The 12,900-nt window shown below is 24.7% G+C and overlaps 1 protein-coding gene across 2 annotated transcripts in view; it reads left to right on the top strand.

The window, feature by feature from the left end:
• Positions 1-12,900, top strand: part of LOC134837165 (calbindin-32) — a 78,615-nt gene that overhangs the window by 56,688 nt on the left and 9,027 nt on the right. For both annotated transcript variants that reach the window (XM_063852516.1, XM_063852515.1), the window contains exons 3-6: positions 4,139-4,377; positions 10,607-10,782; positions 10,853-10,939; positions 11,004-11,144. In XM_063852516.1, the coding sequence (XP_063708586.1) occupies positions 4,233-4,377; positions 10,607-10,782; positions 10,853-10,939; positions 11,004-11,144 (549 nt within the window). In that variant the 5' untranslated portion in view covers positions 4,139-4,232. The remainder of the gene's footprint in view (positions 1-4,138; positions 4,378-10,606; positions 10,783-10,852; positions 10,940-11,003; positions 11,145-12,900) is intronic.

The following is a 12,900-nucleotide window of genomic DNA, read 5'->3' as shown; positions in this document are numbered from 1 at the left end:
TTAAATTGACATTTAATTATAATTTTAAAAAAATTTGACAGTTACAAAATTTTAAATTTTTTAAATAAAATTTTCAAAAAATTTTAAAAAAAATTTAATTTAAATTTTTTGAAAATTTTTTTTATTAAAATAATTTTAAAAATTATATTTTTAAACATTTATTTTTTTTTTGTTAATTTAATCTCTTTTGTAAAAATATTAAATTAATTTGAATTAACAAAATGCGAATTTCAAATTTTGTAACTGTCAATTTTTTCAAATCATAAAAATATTAAATTTTTAATTTTTTAAAAATATATTTGAACAAAAACTCGGAATTTTATATCAAAATTTAATTTGAATTAGCAAAATGGCAATTTTCAAATTTTAACGGAAATTTTTTGAAATGACATTTAGCAAATTTTTTAAAAAAATTTACTTTCATCATTTCAAAACCAATTTTTAACAATAAATTTATTATTTTTACAAAAAAAAAAAAATATTTAAATTCAAACCTTTTGTCCAATATTTTCAAATAAAAGACAAAAAACTCCCAAATCCCATTTAAATCCTCTATTCAAGTGTTAACAATTCAGAAAATTCTCTATTCACATTCGCCGCATTCATAATAATTTTCGGAAACGTTACAAAAGGAAAAACTAAATTGCACATGAATAGATACGAAATATCCCAATTTTTGGTTATCCCAGTAATATTTTACACGTTACAAGGCAAAACCGCACGACGACGACAAATGCAACTGACATCCATTAAACTTTCTACACTTCCATGAGAGAGAAAAAAATTTCGTTTCGAATTTTCGGGTGACATCCTCCTCTTTTTTGTACTCCGGCAACGAACTGGAGATAGATACTTTTATTTATTGCAATGAATTTCTCTACTACTTGCTATTCATTGCTTGGAACAATTGACTCGCTCGCCTATCTCCGGCAATAATTTCTCTTCGTAAAAAAGATTTTTGTTCGACAAAGATTTACTTCTGTTCACTTCTGGCTGGTTAATTATCATAAATTACTGGCGGATGCGTTCGATGCATGATAATTAGGTGATATTTCGTTTTATTTTATTTCTTTCGTCGTTCATTGACTTTTTTTTCTTTATTGTTCAAGTGACAGACAATTTTTTTTTTTGATTTCTCAATAAAAAGTGCATTAACTTTTATTTTTTACCTAATTTTAATTCTATGAACGAAATTATTTTTATTCGAAAATTATTTAAATAAATAATATTTTTTCGACGAAATGCCTTTGAAAAAATTTCAAGTTCAATATTCCGCTTGAAAAAAAATAAAAATGCAAATTTTCATGTAAAAATATGCAATAAAACCGATAAACTGACAACTTTTTATTAAAAATTTATTTTAAACTGCATCAAATTGATTTTTAATGCCGCGCGGACTCCGACAATAATTTTATTTTATTTACATAGACCAACTAACTCCGCTTAGTCATTTACATTGATTGAACATTTATTTATTTTTAATTTATTTCTCAAACCGGTGAAAGTCTCTTGTTGATAAAATTTGTCATCATGTCACACTGCCTTCTGTGTTCGAATTGCTTGCTGATTTTTTTTACAAATTTTTTTTATATTTTTGCTCGTTAAATAAACACGCGCGCGAAAATAAACTGACCAAAAATTCGACACTTCATGAATGATGATGGGTTTAAAGTAAACAATGAATTTTTTTGTGTGTTAAGGTCTTCTTCTCTTTTTCGTAAGTGAGTGAATATTTACGCCCTTTTTTATTAACACACACAAATTTTTTTATTATTAATTATTTACCATAAAAATAAAAATAAAATATATGACGTGATGAGTGCACGACATCCATCAACAACATGACTGGATTTTTTGATTTTATTATTTTTTTCGCATAAAAATAGAATTTTTTTGTGAATTTTGTCGGTATATCTGTTGAAGTTGTTTGTGCTGGAATTCAATAAATAAATAAACTTTTATTATTATTTTTTTGGGGAAACTGTAAAAAATGAGAGAAAATATGATTATTTTTCATGGGTCAATGATTCTTTTTCAAAGTAAAAATTTTATATGTAATTTTATTAATTTAATAAAAATATATATTTTTGTATAAAATTTTATATTTTAAATAAAACTGATTTAATTTAATTTTTATTTAAAAAAAAATATATAAAATAATAAAAAAAAATATTACATAAATAATAATAAGTTTCAAAATAAAATTTTATTTTTAATATTTTTTGGGCTGATATTTTTAAATGAAATTGATATTTTTATATTTATTTTTAATTATTTTAAATTATTTATTTAATTTATTTGTCTATTATAATTTCAAATTTTTATTTTAAATTAATTAATTAAAAAAATTAATTAAATTATTATTTTATTAATAAAATATTTATTTTAAATTTTCAAAAAAAAAATAATAATTAATTAATTTAAATAAATTTAATAAAAATTTTCAGAAAATGAAAAAAAAAATTTTTTCATTAAAAAAATCAACACAAAAAATTATTTAAAAAGTATTTCAAAAATATTTTAAATTTAAATTAATTATAAATTAAACAATTAAATTTAAATTGGTTTTATTTCACATTAAAAATTCAGAAATAAATTAAAAAATTAAAATTTTAATTTAAAATATTTTTTTTTATTTCTATATATTTTTTTTTAAATTTTTGGATTAAATAAAATAATTAAATTAAACAAAAAATATTTTTTTAATTCACGAATAAAATAAAATTACATTTAATTTTTTTATTAAAAAAAATAAAATTTTAAATAAATTTTTTAAATTAATTTTAATTAATAATTTTATTAAATTAAAATTATAAATAATAATATTAAAAAATATTAAATATTAAAAAAATAAAATAAAATATTTTTCCATTAAAAAAATTCAATACAAAAAATATCTTTAAATCCATTCCAAAGCTAATTTTAAATAATACTAAACAATTGTTATGTATCAAAATTACGATCGCCACAAATTGTCAGTCAGTTTTCGCATTTATTTTAATTAACACACAACAACAGAGCAAATGCAATTTAATTATAGAGAGAAACTATATTTTCACGCGTCATACATAGACTTGTCAACGTAACCGCAAAAATTTCCGAATTTAATAAAATAATAATTATAATGCAATTTAACGTGCACTTTGTCCAAGTATGTTATTCAACCTAATAATCAAGTGGCTTGTTTTTATATCAATTTAAATTTAAAAAATCAGATTTTATGGAAAAATTCAATAAAATAAAAATAATCATTACACTTTAAAATTAATGGTGCAGAAATTTTCGTACGAAAAAATTTTTTTTAATACGAAAATAAATGGAAATTAAATTAAAATAGGCACTTTCAGTCTGCTGCACTTTAATTTTGCGAACCAAAATAGTAATTAACAAGCTGTTAAATTTTTAATGTTTTTAAATTCAATTTTTCTTCTTTTTCCTTTTGTTTTTCGTTATTTATTGTTAAAAATAACACAAATCATCATTATTCTGTTGTTGAATTATTTTTTTTATATTTCCTTGTGTGAATGAAAAATTATTTTAAATATTCATTCAAGTACGTTTCTCTTCATTTTTTAAATGAAAAAGTTTTTTTCCTCGTTTTTCCAATTTTTTCAGTTTGTTTGTTGCCATGAATAAACAAAGTTTGTAATTAAAATGTCGAATTTGTGTAACGTGATCACACACACTTTATTGTTTTGTTTGAAACACAAAAAAACGAGCCATAAACCACAATCGCCCCAAACTGTGTTGTTTCGAACAGGGACATTGTTTAAAATATGTAAAGCATTATTTTATGGTTATCTGTTTTTTTTTTTGCATTCCGTACAAAATAAATGATGCTACGGAGATAAAAGTTAAACTTTACAAAGCTGAAAGCAATTATTGTGTCGAAAAGTTTATTTATTTAATTTATCCGAAAAAAAAAATTTTTTTTTTTGCTAATCCAGGAAATTATTTGAAAGACCTTCAAAGTTATGCGAATGGCATTGAACTTGATTTAAATAAAAAAAAATAACGGAAAAAAATCCTCGCGCAACAAGTTGGATTAAATTAGCATTTTCTATCAGCCCACGCTCGTCTCTTGAACAAACAAACTTTTAATGTAATACAAACAAATCCTTTTTCCATGTCTTTGCAGCCATTAAAGCTATCAATCCGACGACTACGACGACGACAGAGATAAATCGCACATCCTTCGAGACATAAAAAATCAACAAACAAGCAAAAAAAAAATGGATTCAGCCAAGCAACGTGTCAATATCCACATCGAGAAAGCACACAACTTCATGCGGCAATTCAGAGATCCGGAATCGCGTGAATTGAAGAAGTTGTCGGCGAATCAATTCATGGATGTATGGAGTCATTATGATGTTGATTGTGAGTATTTTTTTTTAATTTAATTATTTTTTAGGTTGATACAATTTTTAAAAATGTTTTCGATTTTATTTTTAATTATTTTTTTTTTAATTTCGGAAAAATTATTTGTCATGAAAAATAAAAAAAAATTTGGTTAAGATTCAAAAAAACATGTTAAAAAATAAAAATCAAATTTATGAAAAAATTTTAAAAAATAAAATTTAATTTATTTTTAAAAAAGAATATTTTTTTAATTAATTTTTTCAACTGAAATAATCGAAAAATATTTTTATTAAATTTATTTTTTTTAATTTTTTAAATAATTTTTAAATTTATTTTTAACTGAAATAATAGAAATTCAATAAAAAATAATTATTAAAAATTTTACAAAAAAACCATTTCCAAGCCTGAATTTAACTGAAAAAAAAGATTCTTATGTAGCCAGAAAAAGCTAAAAAAAAATAAATAATTTTTTTAATAACAAAAACGTTTGAAAATTTAAAAAAATAAAATCTTAAAAATATTTTTTTAAACGTTTTCGTTACTAAAAAAAAATTTAAAAAATATATTTTAATTATTTTTTAACTTTTTGACTAAATATGAATCAATTTTTTTCGGTTACATTCAGGTTTAGAAATTATTTTTTTTTTTTTTTGTAAAATTTTTAGTAATTATTTTTTTTTATTTAATTAAAATATTTTTCGATTATTTTATTTGTATTTACAAAAAAAATAACTTTACAAAATATTTAATAATTATAAAAATAATAAAAATTTTATAAAAATAAAATTTGATAATAAAAAATTACATTCACACAAAGGTTCAAAATCTAACCTCAAAAATGAAAAAAATTATTCATTTATTTTTTTCGTCAAATTTTGAAAATCGAAAACATTTTTAATTATTGTATCAGCCTTAATTACTTAAATAAAGATAGTTTTGACAAGAACAAAACCACATACTACATAAAAAAAACTTTTCACATGACTTCATTAAGTGAATTCTATTTAGTGAGAATGATTTATAGTTGACATGAAATTACATTTAAAAACAAGAAATAAAGCCATCGTAGTTCAAAAATCCAGATTTGTGAAAGACTGTTTCAGTTTAGCAAGGAAGAAATTAAAAGATTTGAAAAAAATTTTCGAAAAAAAAAATTGTTCAAGTTTCAATTAGAGCTTTTAAATCCTCTGAAAAAATTCTCAAAAGCTCTAAATTAAAACTTGAACAAAATTCCATCCAAAAAATGAAAATTTTACCTTTTTCTGGATTAAATGCCCGACCTTCAACTTAATTGTCATTTGTTTTCCTTTCTCCTTTCGAAGCTATAAATAAACAAGAAAATCGATGACGAGCGACTGTCTTGTCTTGTCTTATCGATTATCAAGGGGACTCATTTTTTTATAAATAAATCAAAACAACTGTCCTCATCCACTCTCTCTTACTTTTCTAAGTAGAGTCGTAATTTTGTCATCATGTTGTGTGCGGTAATCAAGCTCATTACGATTAAATTATATCGGAAATTACTCAATAACGTTGTAAGGAACGAACAAACTTCGTGAATGAAATATCGATTTTTTTCCGTATGTCACAACTTTGTTTTGCGTTATGATGGTCCAGTACATCATTTTATCATATTCAGAATGGAAATAGACAGTACTTACTTCACAACAATGTACTTGGCTGTTTTTCTCTCGTATCTGAATTTCCCCTTGAAACTGGGTTGAGGAGAAAATTGAGAAAATTCATCGTAAACAGAGAAAATTCGAGGAAAATTCTCTCATTTTTTTTCTCTGAGAGAAAATTCGAGTGATAAAAAGTTCAGAATGAACTCGTATAGCATCAGGTGTTTCGAATTCATGCCAAGCTCCTCTCACTCTTCTTCTCCGGATTTATTTATGAATGTACAAAAATTTCAATGTTAATATTTGAACACCATACAACTTTTGTCCAGGGAGTTGTCATGATAATAAAAATAATTTAATAATGTCAGGATTTCTTTTTTTCTCTCGGAAAATAAATATTTTAAACGAATTAAACGCAATTGAATTCAATTGATGACGCGTCTCCAAGGAAGGAAAAATTTTACATTATTGGCAATTTCTCGGAACGCAAAAAAATCGCTTGTCTATCATTCGTCAGATGCGAAATAGAGCGCATCAGGGAAAAATAAATATTTGCCATTTTTTTCCTTCCTCAGTCTCTGTTGCAAATCGTTCTTTGAGTTGTGCGTAATTAAAGCTTTGTTTCCGCTTTTTGTATTCGAGAAAGTTTGTCACAAACACACATTTCCATGTCATAATGATAAAAGGATTAAACTATAGAGGAAAACAACGACATCCTGTCAAATTCGGTCTTACATGCCCCGAAAACATCTAAAAACAAAGATTTTATTGGCACATAAGAGAACCCTTGGCAGTAAGTAAGTAATTCAAGGTTACGCTATGATGACGAGAAAAGGAGCGTGTGGCATGCGTGAATGTCATAGCAGGTGTCTCGGTACCGTTTTAAATGAGCTTCATAAAAATGAAATGTTTTGCTCGAGTCAAAGTCATTATCTTGCTTTTTCTTTGCTCGACTTTTGCGTTTAAGAACGGCTTCGAGGAAATAGTTTATCTTTATTTTCCTTTTATTCGACACCTCGCATTTGTAACTTTTGTGTCGTTTTGTGAGATGTTTTGCCAAGAGTTTGAGACTAAATCCGTGAATAGTAATTTCGTTTCTTTATCCAGCATTCTCTTCATTCGAGTCATGAAATAAACTTTCTTTGATATTTTCTTTATAATCAAGTCAGTATGTAGTTTGAAGTAAAATTTCTCATCTATCAAAACTCCAAGATATTTCATTTAATTGTATTTTAAGGCGACGCTTTAAATTAATTCATATTAATTTTTTATATACCAAAGTCAAATATTTAGTTCGATACTTTGAAGAACAATTTTAAATGCTAAAATACAACTCAAAAATCCAAAAATATCCGATAATTTTAGATTCATGGAAATTTTATTTTAAGGCGACGCTTTAAATTAATTCATATTTTTTTTTCAGCAAATTTTCTCATTTATCAAAATTTCAAGATATTTCACTTTATTAACTTTTTTAATTTTATAATTTTATCTAATGTTCAATATTTTAAATTTTTTGATCAAACGAAATTTTAAAAATTAATTTAAATTTAATTTTTTTTTTTTACTTTTAGTCACTGTATTGAATAAATTTAAATATTAATTTTAATTTAAACTTTCAATTTTAATATTTAATTTGATTTAATTTAATTTTTTTTATTTAAATTAATTTAATTGAAATTTAACTTGAAACCAAATTTATTGAACTTAAAAAAAATTCTGAAATTTTTTTTTTTTTGTAATTTTTTCTTAATATTTTTTTTTAACTAAAGTCAATGTTTTATAAGTCAAATAGGTTATCACTTTTGCAATTCTAACGAACTTGAAATTTTCAAGGAATTTAATTTTTTTACTTTTCTTATCACTTTTTTTAAATTTTAATTCAGTCCTAAAAGTTTCTTTAACTTGATTCTATCCACGTTTTTTTAATTCTTTTTGTATTTCCAACAATTTATCAAAAATTGTTCTAAATTGCTCATTGGTACTTGCAATACTTTTGTCAATTGTCATGAACTTCACTTCATACGTTTTAATTTTTTCTTCTATCTTCTTCTTTTGAGCAATAATTTCTGACAATTTTTCATCAGTACTTGCTAATGCCCGTTTTAGCTCTTCAACTGCCCGATTAGTTTGATTTCCATTCTTGACCAATTCTTCAATTTTTTCTAAAATCCTTGCATTGTCTCTTGTGGTTTGAATTTTGGTCCAAGCATAATCAGGAACACATCTAAAATTATCCGCAACTCGTTTTGTTGGATAGTAACGACTTTTGAACTCGCCTCCTGTGGAAAATTCAATTTTTTTCGATTTCAGTAACTCAATGAACTCTGAAGCTCTTTGGCAGGCAATTTCATTGTCGTTACTGAATAACATCTTGAGCTTTGGTAAAAATCGTAACAATTGTTCAACATCCAAATCTGACAAGTCATTCGAGTACAAGTACAAGTTTCTCAGTTTTCGATTATTTTTAAGCAATTCCGGTAAAAATATTGTGAGGTTATTTCTTTGGAGCTCTAACGAAGTCAGGTTTGGTAATTCAGCAAATAAACTCAAGTCATCCAATTCCGTTAATTCATTTTGACTGACATCCAAAATTTCCAACTTTTTCAAACCTCGAAAAGTATTTGGTTCAATTTTTTTCAAAGCATTTCCGGAAAGATACAATTCCTCCAAGTTTAAACAAGAGCTGAAGGCAAACTCGTCAATTTTTTGAACTCCAACGTTGTTCATCTTCAAAGTTTTTAACGATGGAAAACTTTCGCAAATTATACTTCCAACGAACGGAATGTTACTTGATGTAAATTCAACGTGCTTGATGAATTTGGTTCCATTTTCAGCTGTGAGTTCGTATATGTCTTCAGAATTTTGGAGATAAATATTTGAAAAAATGCACTTTGTACCATATCTTTCGCACTTGTATACTATTTGTTGGCCAAGGCAAAATTGTAGAATAACGAAAAGGATTAAATTTCGTATGTGATGCATCGTTGAAGACTAAAGAGAAACTAAAATAAGATTCAAAAGATAGATTAGTAGAGAACATTAATTGAATAAACAAAAACGAATGATGCAAATGTAATTCGTGGAAAAGAACATTGAACTATGGGTATTTACGTTTGCTACATTGATTACAAATTTTGTTTCTAAAGAGATTATTTCAGTGCATTTATTCTCTAAAATAGATTCTCATCTAAACTTTCGTTCTATAGAGTTAAAATTTTACGTTTTATGAAGGAAATTTTAATTTAAGGCGCCGCTTTAAAAAAAATCATATTGATTTTTCTCATACTAAAGTCAAAAATTTAGATCGATACTTTAAGGAACGAACTTTAAAATAACAGCTCAAGTCCTCCAAATAATTTTCAATAAAATTAAATTTTAAATAAGGCAACGCTTTGTTAAATTTCATTCCAGTTTTTTTGTATAGTTAAGAGATAAAAAGTTGTTTCATTTGATAAATTCTTAAAGAAAAAACTCAAATTTAAAAAAAAAATCAGGAAATTAAATTTTTTTAGAAACTATTTATATTTAAGGCGACGCTTTAAATTGATTTTAATGAATGTCTTGACAATTTATTTTCGAACTGAAATTTCTGAAACTAATTTAAACATTTTAAAGCCTAAATACATAAAATTTTAATGTCAATAAATTAATCTAATAAAAGAACTTATATTTTTTTTTAATTCAAGGCGACGCTTTAAAAATTTCATTTAAATATTTAGATTTTTTACTGTGAAGAACAATTTTAAAAGCTAATATACAACTCAAAAATCCAAAATATTCAATGATTTTAGATTCATGAAAATTTAATTTTATTTTAAGGCGACGCTTTAAATTGGTTTCAATGAATGTATTACCAATTTATAAATCTGAAATTTTGATTAAACTAATTTTTAAACATTTTGAAGCCTAAACTGACAAAATTTTATTCACTTCAAACAATAAAAAACTAATTTTTAATTTAAGGCGTCGCCTTAAAATATATTTATAAATAAAAACCCAAAAATGTTTCAAATTTAAAGAGTTTGTATAATTATATCTCTCAAATATTTAAAAATAAAATAAAATTCCCTCACAAAACGACAAATTTCACAGAATTCCATTGACGTTCGCTTCCAACTAAACCTCGTTAGTGTGATTGTATCTAAGTTCAAATGTCTAATCTCCTTCACCGAATAACCTTTTTTTCTCTCTCGTAACTCATGTAAACTTCGCCTCACAACACTTCGATAATAACAACGCCTCCTGTCGTGCGCGTGATATCTTGATAAATGAGTTTTTTCATTCCAATGAAAGAGGAAAAACTAGGCGAACAAAATTAATAAATAAGTCCATTGGCAAAACGAAAAGCAGACAGCAAGAAATTCAATGATGCAAAACGTACAGCGGCGACGGAAAATGTATAATTATTCACTTATGGCACGTCTGGTTTCTCTCCCTCCGCTCATTATTTTATTTGAATTTCCTTGAATTTTCCACTCGACCGAGCAAATTATTACGAAATTCAAGGATGCGCTATTGACATATCATTTCCACTTAATTAAAATCCGCATCATCATAATTCGACGGACAAACAAAAAAAAATTAATGAACCGAAAATCGTTTGTTTGTTTCTCTCGTTAAAGGCAATGGATACATCGAAGGTACGGAACTCGATGGGTTCCTTCGCGAATTCGTTTCGAGTGCAAATGCCACAGATGTCGATCCCGAAGCTGTAACGGATGCCATGTTGGCTGAATTGAAGTCTTGCTTCATGGAGGCTTATGACGACAACCAAGACGGCAAAATTGACATCAGAGAGGTGAGTGACACAAAAACATTAACATGATGACTTAATAACACACTTTTTGATTGTTTTTTTGTGTCCATAGTTGGCGCAACTTCTGCCTATGGAGGAAAACTTTCTACTATTGTTTAGATTCGATAATCCGTTGGAATCGAGTGTGGAATTTATGAAAGTAAGTTATTCAATCGGTAACGAACTTTGGCCTTTTTGCGAATTAATCATCTCGTTTTTGGTAGATTTGGCGCGAATATGACTCCGATAACAGCGGATACATCGAAGCTGATGAGTTGAAGAACTTTTTGCGCGATTTGTTGAAGGAGGCGAAAAAAATCAACGATGTTTCCGAAGATAAATTGATTGAGTACACAGACACGATGGTGAGTTTTCATTTTTTTCTTTGGTCGGAACATAAATATTATCATAAGTTTATTTATTTGTTTGTTTGGTTTAGTAACTTTTTCCGCGAATTCATTAAAATAAGAGCTTCGTCATGTAGAAGAACATGAAAAAAAAATAGAAAATTTTGCGTTAAATTTTTTTTAACAAGGCGCATTTAAAAAAAAATAAATTTCAAAAAAATATTCAAAATATTTAATATTTATTTTATTTTAAAATAAATATTTAAATATTTTTTTAAAATTATTTTTATTAATTAAATATTAAAAAAAATGAATTAATAAATATAAAAAAAAATAATATTATTTTTTTTATATTTTTTTAAATGAATAAAAAATCACTTTTAATTAAAATATTTTTTTTTAATTAAAAAAAATAATCAATTAATTAAAAATTATTTTTTAATAAATTATTTAATATTTTTTAATTATTTTTATTAATTGAATATTAAAAAATTTTTCAATATTTTTCAAAATGAAAAAAAAATAATTTTCAATTAAAATTTAATTAAAAAAAATAATTACTTAATTAATTAATCAAAAATTAATTAATAAATAATAAAAATTAATCGATTATTTCTTAAAAATATTTTTTAAAAAATCACTTTTAATTAAAGTTAAAAAAAATTAAAACGAGCCGCATTTTGAAAAAAAAAAATTAAAAATAAATTTTAAAAAATATTTAATTTAATAAATAAAAAAAAAAAATAATTATTTTTTTAAACATTTTTTAAAATTAAAAAAAAATCACTTTTACCTAATTAAAATTAAAAAAAAAATTAAAAATTAAGATATTTTTGATTTAAAATATAATTATCTAAATTTTATAATTTTAGGCACGTAACTAATTTTTTTTTTAATTTTAATAATTTTAGTTAGTTCAATTTATAAAAAAAACAAAAAAAAATCCCTTAAAGAGCAATTTTTCACTTCAAAATGCGTTAAAAAAAATGAACATCGCAAAATTGGACGATGAATTGCGATTTATGAAAGAATCCATCATCATTTTTTCTATCTTTTAAATCCACTCTGCGATGAAAAAAAAAGTCCCAAGTTTGTTTTCATTTAATTAAATATGTAGGCAATTTTTTTGCCATTTCTCATAAATTCCTTAAATAGCAAAAAAATCTCTTTAAAGAGGAAAAATTCATCAAAATTTGACTCGAGCATTGTATGACACAATTACCATATTCTTCCTTCGTCGTGATTTTTTTTGAGGAACTCTTATTACACGAACAGGAGATAAATGTAAGACGTTCAAAAACGCTTCCTGTCAAAAGAATGCGAATCAAGAACGTCTGCCTGCCTGACACGTTCGCAACAAAAGAAAAATAATATTCACAACAGGTACAGCTTATTACGAACCTCGCTCCTTTTCGCTCCGCTCTCTGTTCAAGAGAAATGAGATTCTTTGTATTTTATTGAGGTATAAAAACCGTAAGGGGCAAATGTCTCTACGAGATAACATGATTTGAAGACGTTCGTTTTTCCATTGTGTTGTGCCGAAAAGATGTTCTTACATTGTTAAAATCTGTGCTGCTTTCGTTTATTTTTCTTTTTTTTCATCATTCACAATCATTTTTTTTTTCTTTGTCGAGGGTGCCTTTTAAATATTTGATGAACGAGATTCATCCTCTTTGTGTGGGATGAAGAGAGGTATATTAAAAGAGATTTTAGGAAATGATTGTCCGTAACAGAATGAGAATCAAAAGTGATAGGAAATGGTTTTCATTTGAAA

This window comes from Culicoides brevitarsis, chromosome 1 (genome assembly GCF_036172545.1).
Source record: "Culicoides brevitarsis isolate CSIRO-B50_1 chromosome 1, AGI_CSIRO_Cbre_v1, whole genome shotgun sequence".
In the NCBI taxonomy this organism is placed as follows: Eukaryota; Metazoa; Arthropoda; class Insecta; order Diptera; family Ceratopogonidae; genus Culicoides; species Culicoides brevitarsis.
The sequence above is the reverse complement of the archived record's forward strand: the minus strand, read 5'-3'. Positions and strand labels throughout refer to the sequence as shown.